General features: G+C 42.9%; 1 protein-coding gene across 3 annotated transcripts in view; it reads left to right on the forward strand.

Annotated features, from left to right (window-relative positions):
* Nucleotides 1-14190, forward strand: part of ZRANB3 (zinc finger RANBP2-type containing 3) — a 929924-nt gene that overhangs the window by 501573 nt on the left and 414161 nt on the right. For all 3 annotated transcript variants that reach the window (XM_078681806.1, XM_078681805.1, XM_078681807.1), the window contains one exon: nucleotides 13404-13489. In XM_078681806.1, coding sequence (XP_078537932.1) covers nucleotides 13404-13489 — 86 coding nt within the window. The remainder of the gene's footprint in view (nucleotides 1-13403; nucleotides 13490-14190) is intronic.

Raw genomic sequence — 14190 nt, forward strand, 5'->3', positions numbered from 1 at the left:
TAGGAGGAACCATAGTAAGAAGTGTTGTGATGTCAGAGACTACCGGGTATTGGGGTCCTACAATTTTGTTAACTTCTCGTAAATCAATAATAAATCTGTAAATTTTAGTGTCAGTGTCTTTTTTCAAAATAGGTAGAATAGGGCTATTACAAATGTTGTAAGGGACTTCTTCCACAACCCCCACTCTGATCAAGTCCTGAACAATGTGTATTAATGCTTCTTCGCCTGCCCGAGATATTTTTTATTGGGGCAGTCGAGGCAATGAAGCACCTTCCTTCACTTGAATATGTACTGGTGGGATAACAATTTGTCCCACATCGGTATCTGATGTAGCCCATAAAGTACTAGGTAAGGATGCCAGAGCGATATCCTCTTTTATGGGACAAGACCTCTCAACCATTGGATAGTTATAATGTAAAATAACACGCACACCTTCTGGGGAACAACGTATTGTAGCACGAAAATATTTGAGCATATCGATACCCACAATATTATCCGGCGTGGTAGGGGAAAGCAAAAATGGACATTATGCAGTGAATTTATCAAGACTAAATGCAAGTGGCTGTGACAGTTGGCTAAGTGTAGGTGTCCCATCGAATCTTATCGATGTTATCGTTGAGCCAGACAGGGAAGCCTTAGGAACCAATTTTTTTTATCAGACCACTACGAGTAGCTCCTGTATCAACAAGGAACCAATCAGTAGAGCCCAAAATATTTGCATCAACATAAGGACCTTTCTGATCTACTGGGACCTCAACCAGTTCCTTACCCCATCGTAGGCATTTATTTATTTATTTTATTTTGAGAGTTTTATATAGCTCTAGCTAGACACAGAGGTATCAGAGTGCTTTACATAAAGTTCCACAGAAATTACAAAATTACATCACACGATTACATCAGTTACTAGAAAAACATTTCAAGAGAGTAGAAGTTGAAATAAATGGAGATTAGAAGGGTAAGGGGGTATAGAAAGATATAAGTGACACATTAAAGAGCGAGAATGGGAGACAAATAGAGGGCATAGGGAGAGAGGGTAAGATTGAAGGGAGAGGAAGAGGGGGTAGACGGTTTGAGAGACAAAGGGAAAGTCTGCCCAATGACTGACTGGGTAGGTGACGACCGAGGAGGGAATCCACAGCCAGTCTCCCCTTTAGCTCTAAAGGTCGCTCCATCAGGCCTCGGTCAGAAAGCTAGGTCTCTAGGTTACATCAGTTACAGGTTACATTGGTTGCTCGAAACATTTAAATAGCATAAAAGACAAGATTAATGGCGCGAGGAATGCCTGCTTTCCTCTGTCAGAGCTTGAAATCAGAGGTGCAGTGTTTGTCCTGGGTGTAGGTGTCATGGAAAGGCTTGGAAATACTTAATCTCTGCAGTCAAACTCATACGAGGACTCTTGCATAAGGCTCTGCTACTGATGGGTCTCCAGCTTTCGAATAATCAGTTCCCATCTTCCAAATGACTCTTCCACAGCTTGGCTGCCTCCAGGGAACTGCTTTGTTGTACAGGCCACTGCCACAAGAAACCACATCCTCACTGTAGGTTAATGTATAGGATGGTGGCAGTGTTGTCTGAAAGGGTTTGCACAGTGCATCCCAAGGTGGAGGGGAAAGACACCCGTCAGGACTATATGGACTGACCTCACCTCTAGCACATTTATGTGCCTGCATTGTTCTGAGGTGGATCAAAGGCCTCACACTAATCTCTCTCCAGGTGTGCTCACTAGCTGAACAGTGGCCTGCGACTGCAGAGTATTGAGGGGAACAACCACTGTAAAGATGAAGAGGGTCATCCGCCAACTTAGCTTTGGGAAGACCGAGTGGAAATATGTCCTATGAGCAAAGAAGCTCTTCTGGTGCTGAAGCCATCTGCCTCCTCAGGCATCTCTAATTGAAGCACATTCATCAATTGGTATGTGGTTCAAATAGAATCTTGAAACATCAGCATCTTACCCCAAATATCTGAGATCCCCTGAGGAGGACGAAAAGATCTCATGCAGGCTGTTGCGTAGATCGCCTCAAAGTAGAACATCTGCCGCTAGTTGATTAAGAAGCCCAAGTGATAAAACAGAGTCAGAGAGTACTCCAGATGGTTTTACATGAGTGCAGCAGTCCCTGTTTCCAGCTAATAGTGGAAATAGATGGATTTCTGAGGGCAGCCACTACCACAGCTAGCATGTTGGTGAAGACTCGCTGAGTAGTCGCAGGTCAGAACTATGATTTGACAGTACTACGAATCAAAGGTAACACCTGTCAACAAGTAAACTTTGCACACGAAAATAGGCATTCTGGAGATTGATGGATGCCATCCAATCCCGCAAATTAAGTTTAGGAGACCCAATTAAAACACTACATTTGTTAAATTCTGGACAGGCAGAAACACAAAATGGAGTTAGGTGGCACACATGGCAGAGCTGGACCGCTATTTCGAAGAGCAAATGTTTTCTGGATCAAGCCTGAAAACTCCTAAGACATTTACAAAACTAGGAATCTGCATCAAGAAGTATCCATCAGAATCATGTTTTTGTACATTTTCTGGATTGGACTTACTTAACAGCACTACACAGTCACCAGCAAAACCGCATCAAAGTAAGGAGAACACAATAGTATCATAGGAAGATTTACATGAAGAGGATGAAGAAATTGGCAACTGTTTGATAAAATCAATAAAAATGATTTTTTTTTAGATTTTTTTTTTAAGTGTGACAAGAGTGTGACAAAAATCTTTGATACTGATTCATAACTTGTTGACATAGTGCATTTTTTAAGTATTCATAAACTTGACACCTTACCTTTCTAATATCTGATGGCTTTGGTTTGGCACATTCATAGTCATCCTCTTTAGGCACTTCTCAAACATCCTTTAGATCTGCAGCAGGCGAATGACTATGAGGCATTCCTATGCATAATCAGAATCCCCAAGACCATCCGCCGAATAATCTGACATTTGAAATTGATTTACTCCATCAAAGGTATTAGAATAATTTGTTCCCTGTTCAACTGCCTCAAACCTGGGACGATTTCCTATTCCTCCCCTTTGTCGTGCATTTGAGGAATGGCTGAGAAAGATCAGATACTACCAGCCAAAGGCATTTCTAGCCATAGGACTAGACCCACTGAACCTTGGTTTTCAGAACAGCTTAGGCTATAAAAACAAAAATGTCACCATATGGAAAGGAAGTGGAGATCCTCATATGAGTTGGAGGATAAAGCCATTTATAAACTAGCCTTGCTCGAGTACAATAAACTTGTTTATAAGAAGAAAACCTGTTATTTTACCACAGCTATACTAACAGCAAACAATTCCTCAAAGGAACTTTTTTCGACGGTAAAAAAGTTAGCCAAATTCTCTGAGGCGGCAGATTCACCCAAAAACCAGGCATTTTGTAACACAGTGGCCACTTTTTCCAAGCGAAAGTTAAGGCAGTTTATAATGGATTTGCTAGGTTCACGGATCAAGAAATGGTACCCTCATTAGAGGCTTTAGCCATGTCTGGGGCTGCTAGCATCAGCCCCGGAGCTCCCATTGAATCTAGGGACCTTCCCGAACTATCGCCTTCCCGATACTGACAACGGAAGAGATAATAAACCTTCTGTGGTCCACTAAATCAGGATCCCCATTAGACCTATGCCCCCCCTCCCAACCCCCAAATTTTCCATCTCTTACCAGAGCTTTTTGCGTTCCATTTGACTCCTATTTTTAATCAAATGTTTTCTTCTGGTATATTCCCTGCTAGCTGAAAGCAGGCACCTGTGCTCCCCCTTTTGAAGAAGCCAAATTTAGATGGGGCAGACCCCAAAAACTACCGCTCAATCTATAGACTTCCGCTGCCGATGAAGTTGGTGGAGAAAGCCATGAATGGCATTCTATCAGAATATATCGAGAGGCATGGTTTTCTGGATGACACCCAGTTCGGATTTCGAAAACACCATAGTACCGAACTGGCTTTGATTACATCATCTGAACTGATTAGGCAGACATTTGGCGAGGGTGGCAACCTCTCCAACACATGTGATACGGTGAACCATTAGAAACTGTTGAAAGTTCTGAGGGGGATCGGTGTCAAAGGGAAAGCACTCACTCTATTTGATTCATTCTTGTCTGGCAGGGGACAATTTGTGGCCCTCAATGAGTTTAAGTCACCTAACTGTACATTACCATGCAGGGTGCCACAAGGATCGTCTTTGAGCCCGACCCTTTTTAATGTTTATGTTGCACCGCTGGCGAGGCTGATCAGGTCCCTGGGTTTCTCAGCTATTTTTTATGCCGATGACACGCAGATCATTGTCTCATTTACAGGCTCGCCCACTGACACTATGACACAGTTTCATACCTGCCGGTTGGTGACTGGATGGTTAACAATTGTTTACAACCTAATTCTAGTAAGATGAGGTCTTACTTTTTGATACCCACACCAATTTTTGGTCCCCCAATCTTTGGCCCTTGGAGCTGGGTTTGTTACCAACCCCAGTAATCTAGGTGAAACATTTGGGAGTCATATTTGACTCTAAACTCTCGTTTGAAAGTCATGTCAATCAGGTTATCTCCCTTTCCTTTTACACGCTAATGCTTTTCCAGCGGAGCTACGCAAATTAGTGGTTTCAGCACTTGTTCTATCAAGAGCAGATTATTGTAATGGGCTTTTTATCAATCTTCAGAAAAAGTGCCTGTCTAAATTACAGGTGGTGCAGAATGCTGCGGCTCAGCTCTTGTTGAACATCCCAAGACACAGATCTGTATCAAGGGCGCTCAAAGACCTACATTGGTTGCCAGTAAATAGACAAATTGAGTTAAGGCTCTGTGCAATGTTTTTAAGGCCCCGCATGACATAGGGCCCGGTTTCCTAAAACAGAATTTACTACCCTATATTCCAGTCCGTCATCTTCGTTCATCCATCCTTTGCCCATGATCTGATTGTTCCCAGGGTCAAACATTTTTCCTGGGGTGGAAGAAGTTTTCTGGTAGGCTCGACCAAATTATGGAACTCTCTTCCAATGAGGTTGAAACAAGAAACACATCTGTTGGCCTTTAGGAAGGCTTTGTAGATATGGCTGTTCAGTCTCTAAGGTGCCTTCGTACCGCCTTGTTTAATTATGTTTGATGAGCAAGCGTCTTGACACACATGGGTTAATGTTTCGTGCTTTATAAATTTCCTTTTCATTTAATTTAATTTCAATTCCCTGGGCGTCCTCTCATGCTTCCTCTACCCCGCTGAAACTGCTGACCTAGCAAAAGGGGGCACTCAGAACGCCAATGTCCAATCTCTTTACGATAAGCACACTGATCAGAAGACAAAGTTGCTCGAAAGAAAGGGGGTACACCAGGGGTGTATACTGCACGTCCGCCTCTACCACCACCTCTGAATGGTGGACCATATACTTGAGCCAACATAACTTTCTTCTTTAAATCCTTAGCCTTCTTATCCTCTTTGCCTTTTGCTTCCAATTCCTGACGCTCATAATATTGGGCCATAGTCAAAAGGGAGACTGAGGAAGACGTTGTCCATGAACACTTGCTGGCCTTTAGGCGACTAGCTATTTCTGGCAACATGTTAGCGACAAATTTGTCGACGAACAGATGCTTACCCGTGTCATCTGTCAATGACTGACCACTAAAGTCATGGAATGGCTCTTCAATTTGGGTAAAGAAATCAGAAACTAACTCATCTGCTTTCTGTTTACAAGACGCTAATGTTGTCCACTCTATTTTCTTAGGGGTATGAGAGTTTTTAACTTAGTCACGATAGCCTTGGGAAGATCTAATATCTTCTGTTGTGGTTTTTGTGCAGGTTCCCTAGCCGCATCTATTTCTTCTAAATGCACCCAAGTATCACCATATGCTAAATTATCATCTATTTTCCGGATTGTTCTCCACATATCAGGGGGCAAAATAAGTCCAAAAGACATATCAATAACTGGCAGGGTCATAGTGCAGTGGCTAATAGCTCTTTCCACTTCTTCATAAAAAGCGGCCAGATTTTTCGGCGGATCAGGCAAAGCAGCTTTAAGAGCCATAACATCTGCTCTACTCTAAGGGGTATAGACCCAATTATAAATAAAATATCCCTTTGCATCATCTGAAGTTTTATTGTCATTTATGCCCGCACCCTTTGGGGGATCATACAGAGGCGCAGCTTCACGCATCGGTTTTATAGTAACCACAGGATCACTAGGGTCATTGTCTGTCCTCAAAAATTCTTCTTTTTGAACTGAGGTCTGAACTGTTTGTGCAGTTTGAACTTATCAGCTGATTTTTGCTCCACTTTTAAGCGTTGTGTATCATGTCTTACTTGCCTAATTAGATCAGGTATATTTGAAAAAAGGAAAGTTCCATCACTTAATTGTTTATACGTTTCTAAACCCAAGTATTACCTCACAGGTAAATTTCTCTGCAAAATATAACTGCTCTAAATCCTTCCACTGCTGAACCATTGCTACAAGATCTGGAGCAGTAGTCGTCCCATGGACTGCCTTGCGAGCAGTGGATCTGATATTGTCTTTTTCATCAACAGTCAAAGTAGAGCGAGTGTGTCGCCCATCTTGCTTATCTGTCTTTCTTGCCTGAAAAAAGATGTTCTTCATCAGGAAGATCTTTCTCAGGGGCAGAGGGAAATTTATAAGGGGGCGGAGGTCGATCTAATAAGATGGAATCATCCTGAGGTTTATTAAGTATGGGATAAATGGGGCGCCTAATAGGGTACTGGCCAGTTACCTCTAAACGACGCTCCCTTTCCTCTTTTATTTCCTTCATTTCCTTATTTTTCAATTCCAATGCTTTTTGATATATAGTTTTACGATGCTCTTTTTCTGCTATAGCTTCTTCTTTCCTCACTCTCTTGCACTTCTTTCTCCTACATTCATACACAATCAAACATATCTTGTCGACTCTTACGTTTAATCAAACACTGCTCTACATACTGAATCTTTTTAAAGTCAAATCTCCCATTCACAGGCCATCGTAAATCAGGATCCTTTTTCGTATATTTGTTCCACAGTATACTATACATTATGGAAGAAATACCGTATTTAATGTACATATGCCTATTAGGTGTCCCCTCTGGGGGAGCCGGCTGACTTCTGTCTAAATCCATTTTGGTACCTCCAAGACAGCAACACAGCCTATGGAGTGTGCTGGGAACAGGCATGGTACCAAATTTTTGTAAAATATCAAGTTTCTGAACTATTCAAAAGTAGAGTAAAATCTCCACATTACCTGCCTTTATTTTCTGCAAAAAATAAATCAAACAAACAAAACAAGAATCTTGGCCAAGCAAATCAAGAGTGTCGCTTCAGCGACCTTACCAAACAAAAGTCTCCAACTGCAAATTTCTTGGTCGGCCTAATGGTCACTGCAAATACTTGCGCCAAAGGAAACCTCTGTCGCGACAAGAAAACCGGAAAAATCATTTCGGCTGCAAAGACAAGGGTCTCCTCATGCAGGAGGTCTCCTCAGCAACATTCCATTCTTCTGTCAAGACCACTCCTTTGGGCGGCCGTTTCTCCGATGGGGACGCATGTCGGGTGGCAACTGTGGAAATGTGCCTTTTTAAGGGGCACACCGGTGCAGGGTTCACCCTGATCTTGTCCACGGGTCCTTAGACCAACAAAATAGAGATTGACACTGAAGCTGGAATTCAAAATAACAAGTTTATTCACTCATGAGTGAGACCACATCCATACAACACCCTCAAGTGTTCCAGAAGGTAGTGGCTTGACTACACATACCATGGTGCTTATATACCGAGTTTTCTGCACTTGTAAGCATGTGGATACAAATAGAAGGTACAGGCCTACACAGGAATAGTTACCAACAAACATGAGCAGATGGGAAATCACTTAGTCAGCAAAGTGGGAGGGGGAGCAGGAGTGTTTATGGTAGCACTAACAGATTGATAGTTGAGTCTGAGACCAGGTGTTCTGGCAGCTACAAACTCTTTAGCATGCATATTGCTTTAAGCTGAGTCAGGAAGTCAACTAAAATAGACAGCACAGGCAGGGAAAAAGACAAGCAGCAGAGGATGGGAGAATGACATAGCTAACAAAATGGATGCCACAGACAAGATGGCTTCAGCTTATGCTAAAAAATTATTTTCGATTTCCACACAATGATCATGTGCCTTTCAGCGCAGGTCAGGAGACAGATTGTAGATGTCGTCCTATTGACTTTGATGTGGAGATCGCAAGTCTGGTATCTGGTTCTACAGCAACTTTCTTGGGATTCTCCAATTCTTCTACCCCCGTTTCCGGATCTCTTCAAAGATCCGGAGGGAAATCCCCATCATCTGGTCATTCAAGAATCTGTCGCTTTTGGCCTGGAAGATTAAAGGGAATGTTGGATAGTCTGAGGCCTTTTGCTGCAGGCTGCATCACTTCTCTGGCATGGGCCGATAGCACTATCAAGCACTACAGAATGGCGTGGGCTAGATGGCTGGGCTGGTGTCACCAGAGAATTCTGGACCCCGTGAGGACAGACATTGTCCACATTCTGAATTTCCTCGCCTCCTTGGCATCAAACGGCCTTGCCTATAGATCCATCAACACCTTTAGGTCAGCAATTACGGTAGGCCAGTCACAGGTCGGTGACCATCCTGTTGGGGAACACCCCTTCGTATGGAAACTACCCCCTCAAGAAAAAATCAACACCCACGCCAAGAAAGCTAGATGGTTCACCACCGAACGTCGAGAGTCCAGACGCACTTGCCGCCGCCTCGAAAAGTCCTGGAGGAACACTAAAATCCACAGAAGTCCATAACAACTTCAGAGCCGCCTCCAACACCCACCACCAACTTATCAGAAAAACGAGGAAAAAAGCGCTTGAAGGCAGAATCTCCACTCATGCACACAACAGCAAAGAACTCTTCAACATCATCATGGAGTTTGCCCAAACCACCAGCGAGTCCACCGACATCCCTCCCTCACAAGACCTCTGCGACAAACTCAGAACCTTATTCCACCACAAAATCAAGAGCATCTACGACAACTTCGACGAAGACAACTAACACACTGAACCCTCACCAACCGCCCCCAACACCCTGAAGCCAGCGATCGACAACTGGACAGCCCTCACCACCAAAGACACACTGAAGACAATGATGTCAATCCACTCCTGGGCCCCCACGGACCCCTGCACCGCCACATTTTCAACAGAGCCACCGACACCATCGCACCCATGCTCTGCCACACCATCAACCACTCCCTGGCAACTGCCTCGTTCCCTGACGACTGGAAACACCCTGAGATCAACCCCCTCCTGAAGAAACCCTTGGCGGACCCCACCGACCTCAAAAACTACAGACCCATCTCGCTGCTCCCGTTCCCAGCGAAAGTCATAGAGAGAGCCATCAACAGCCAACTCGCCACATTCATCGAACAGCACAATATCCTCGACCCCTCCCAATCCAGATTCAGAAAAAAACACAGTTTGGAAACCGCACTCCTTGCTGCAACAGACGACTTCTGTACCTTACTGGACAAAGCCTTCATCCCCCTGAAAAAACACAGAAAAAACGTCACTCACGCCCTGGTCACCAGCAGGCTCGACTACGGCCATGCACCCCAGAGGACCCTACGACCAGCCCAGCTCTCCTACGCCGTGGTCCCCTGCACCAGAAAGACCAGATCGGGAGGCCACTCCATCTCCTTCTGCGTGGCCAGTGCCTGGAATGACCTTCCGCTCCACATCAGACAGATGACATCGCTCCCCATCTTCGCAAGAAACCTCAAACCCTGGCTCTTTGACAGACCCCCTTCTTGATGGACTGGATCCTGCGAACCCCTCCACACCACTAGCGCCTTGAGACTCTTACGGGTGAGTAGTCGCGCTTAACAACACATGTGATTTGATTTGATTTGAAACTGTTGCAGGCATCCACCTATCCCTCTCTCCGGAACCCAGATACTCAGTCGTATAGGATGTGAACAAAGTCCTTAATATGTTTTTTGTCTTGGAGATCTAACAAATACCTCTCTCAGTAAGAGCTCTCAGCTAAATTAGTCACCCTTCTCTTTTTGGTTTCATGCCGGCGAGTCTCAGATATAAGGGCTCTGGACCTAATAGGTAGAGTTTTTACCTCGGGAGGGGTTTATTTTCCACATCTCAAGGCATACGAAATGTAATTCCCACTTGGTTACTTATACTTCCCTTCCAGATTCCCCAAAGCTATATGTCGTGTGGTGCATCAAGAGCTTTGAGATGACAGCAGATGTCCACCCACATGGAGAATGACAACTCCTGATAGCCCTATGGAAGCTATTCTGGGCAGTCTGTTCACCCACTATCGCCAGATGGGTACGATGGGCCATGCAAGAATCTGGCATAGATACTAAGTTGTTTGGCGCTCACTCTGCCACAGGGGCTATGGCTTCAAAGGCGTTCTCCCTCAAGGCCCGTTTAGAGAATATCCTCAACTCAGCTGACTGGTCTTCAGACTCCTGGTTTAAAAGGTTCTATTTAAAACCAGTCCAGATTCTGGCTTCGCTGGTTGTGGATAAGCTTTAAACAAGCATGATCCTCACCTCCGGTCCTGACATAGAATGTAAAATTTCCTAGGTATCTTAATGGAAAGTTTAATTTTTATTAAGGACACGGGCAAGGATTAACTTCCCTGGTGTAATTTACTCCCACCCTAATACGGGAAAGCACGTATGAGTAAGTATGCTTTACTCATTTGATACTGTTCTGTGTAACAAATGTCTTATCGGTACTGTTGTGGAGTCTAAAATGATGTACTCTGTAGTTGTCGGCATATACTGTTGGCTATACGCATATTCCAGTTATGGTTTCATGCATCTTCGTTCCTTTTCCCTATGATCTGATGGGTCAAAACAGGATTAAGAGGGCCACTGCCCATCTGCAGTCGCAGAAAAAAAGAGGAGGAGGCGACAGTGACAAGGGACCAATGAGATGCTGTGGAGCGAAATGATTGGACATTATTGAAGTTGAACCATAACTTTTCCCCCAAAGGTTGTGGGAAATGAAGTCTGGTCTAGTTTTTTTTCTAATGACTTCTGTAATAAAAGTTGAGAAAGAGCAGCGTAATCCTCGCCTCTGTGTCCTTAATAGAATTGAAACTTTCTATTACGGTAGCTAAGACATTTTACATTCTTGGTAAATTTGCAGTTGACTGATGTGACTAAGGATATGAACAAGTTAATGGTGTGATAGGAGATGAAAGGTCAATAAGGAGTTTATTCATAGATCATATGTTCATTGGAGATGGCGCTGAAGGTCGCAGAGAAATTATGAAGTCAAAATTATGGCCAAAATGTTGGCCCAGAATACGAAGAGTGTTTTTTTGTGCCATATTTTGTGTGAAAGCCTCATCGAAATTTGGCCATATGTACACTTGCTAGCTAGTAATAAACCACAAATATCCCAAAGATATTGGCTAGGCAAGGAAGGGTTGTAATAAGGGGTGGGCGGAATTTGCGTAGTCGCGCTACGCAAAGCTCCGCGAAACGGTAAAAAATCTCTGTGAGCATGCAGAGTTCCGCAAACACGTGGAATTGCTTGTTCCGTTCGCGATGCTTTTTTCCTGTTCTCGAACGCTGTTTGTGTGCTCGGGAGGTAGGGGGAAATATCTCGCCAACACGCATTTTGAAAGCACGAACAAGCAAAAAATTCTGCAAAGCCGTGGATCGTAGAATTTTTGGCAACTCCGTGTTCTCCGCGGAATGCGGAATTACCCAAATTCCGCAAATTCCATGAGCGGAACGGAATTTACCGCCCAGGCCTAGTTGTTATTAGGCGGAACTTAATAAGTATTTATGGTTTAAGTTTGGGTTTGTCTGGAGGGGAGTTATAATGGCATGCTGGATAATCTTAAGAGTGACCTAGTGGTGAGGGATACTTTCAACAGTTATGGTCCTGGAGGGCGTTATTACATTTCTCGTTAGAGAATGCACCTATTGCAGCCCTCCAGAACTACGTCCTGTCACCTGATATTAGCACAGCACCATGGTAGCAACAACAGCCATACATTTTTACCAAACGCTGACTGAACTACCAAACTAGAGGACAAGCAACAGCGGGACAAGCAATGTTGTAAGCCCCATTTCAATAGGGTGATCCTCCCCACTTTCCATGCCTTATGCGCACCTTGTTATTGTCCGGCATGTAAATCTGTGAAGGATGCCATGCTGATAACAAGCATTTCTCCATAACGGAGATGTCCGCCTACATTGCAGATCCAGCAGTATTAACGGATTTTAATTTCTTTTTTCTTTTCAAAAGAAGCCACTCATAATGAGAAACGGAACCGAAGTGAAAAGATCGAATTAACTTGCCCTTTCGATATCCTGTATGCTTTTTAAAGAAAAAAATGAATGTAAGGAAATGGAGCCGGAGAAGCAGCTGCTTTAGCAAAGATTAAATGAAACACTGGTCTTTTAAGGATACCAGCACTTCCACTGCCTCAATTTGCTTAGCTAGGACAGTTGACACCTTTAATTTTTTTCATCTCCTATAAGATCTCTGATTCTTGGGCTGTTCCCTTCCAAATCTATTCTTGACACGAAAATTGTATTGTTTTGATACAATTCTTCGCTCTTGCGGACTCTTTGACATCTTTTTTAGGAAATAACTTGTTTCAAAATGGTTTTACCTATTTTTGTCTCGTGACACAAAATGTTGAATACAGTACCAGCTCACAAATAGGTGATTTTCTTATGATTGAAATAGAGCTGAATTCAGGTTATCAGTGATGTATGTTCATTAAAATGGTCAGATTTGTGTGCCCATGTATTTCCAGTGAGTGTGAGAGTTATAGGGTGGTGTTTTGCTGTCTGTTCTGAAAACTCTGTTTTAGTAAGCTAATATTTTTCTCTTGACTTCTTTCCGTTGGTCGGTACTGCTCGGTAATCTGGCTCCCAGCAGGAGGTGACCTCATTAACTGGCATGGGATTCTTAACTAAGCATCCCATGCTAATTAAAAAAGTCACCTATTGCTTCGAGATAATTTGTTTTTGGGAATCCAAAGTAACCGGTATTAAAGATTTTCTTCCTCGAAATGTGTTCCTTAAAAATTAATTGCTTTGGTTATCCTCACTTTAAGGGAGAATATCTTAGAACACCTTTATTCTGTCTTGACTGATTTTTGATACAAATGAGCAGGTGTTCCTGCCCTATTCTCTTTCTAAGTATTATTCCTGGACAAGTATATTGCTTAACATTTAGAATGAGTAATAGGACGTTTGTTTTAATTCTGAGTCTTGTGTACTTGTGAAGGTCTGCTGTGAATATTAGTTTGTGCAGGATAGCAGGATATGCATGTTGATGGAAACATCTTACAAGTAAGTCTCTTTCATTTGTTTCTGAATAAGTTAAGTATAGGGCCTGTGTGATTGAAATACTCTCTTGTCTGCTCAGCAAGTTAATTATTTGTATCAAAATTCACTTTTTTTCAGCTATTCATGCAGATTGAGGCTCTTTACCCTCGAACATTTGGAACATGGACTCAATATGCAAAACAATATTGCAATGCACATATGAGGTATCTATTTCATGTTTATTACTTGGGTAACTTTTTGTCATTGTTATTTGAGGCATGTAACCGGAATGATGACACTGTAGGATTTTTTTTAAATATAATGTAATGTTCAAGATTAGTTTCCCTGAGCGAATCATCCTTGTAAGTGAAAGATCTAGACCTGGATGAGATGTGTCTCTTAATGGTTCAGTGGGAGCGAGACCGACTTTATTGGTCTGAACATTTCCATTTATTTCCAGTTTTGGGAATCTTATACCCACTTTCAAGCCTTTGCAACTAGCTTTAATTTGTTGATTGTTCGTGACCCACCCGTTTAAATTATTCCCTGATGAAATCAGAATGTCCATATGTTTATAGAAGATATATAAGTATGGTACTTGTAGTAATAGACGTGTTACTAGGTTAGCTATTTATTCCAGTCAATAGCTACAATAATATTTTTTTTCTAACTGTATCTCGGCTTTAATGATGAAATGCATTTTTCTGGTATTTCATATTTTCAAGATCCATTTCAATACTTTGCGTGGCATCTCCCATTACCATGGCCTGTATACTGCTCTGGATGACCAAAGACTTTCTGCAAAAAACAGGTCTTTAACACTTAGCTCTACAATAGTCATCCTCTGGAACCGCTTCTAGCCTTTGGAACTCTCCTCCACCTTGCATCAAAACACAAAACGATTTGCTCAACTTTAGGTAGTTAA

Source organism: Lissotriton helveticus, chromosome 3_1 (genome assembly GCF_964261635.1).
Source record: "Lissotriton helveticus chromosome 3_1, aLisHel1.1, whole genome shotgun sequence".
Taxonomy (NCBI): domain Eukaryota; kingdom Metazoa; phylum Chordata; class Amphibia; order Caudata; family Salamandridae; genus Lissotriton; species Lissotriton helveticus.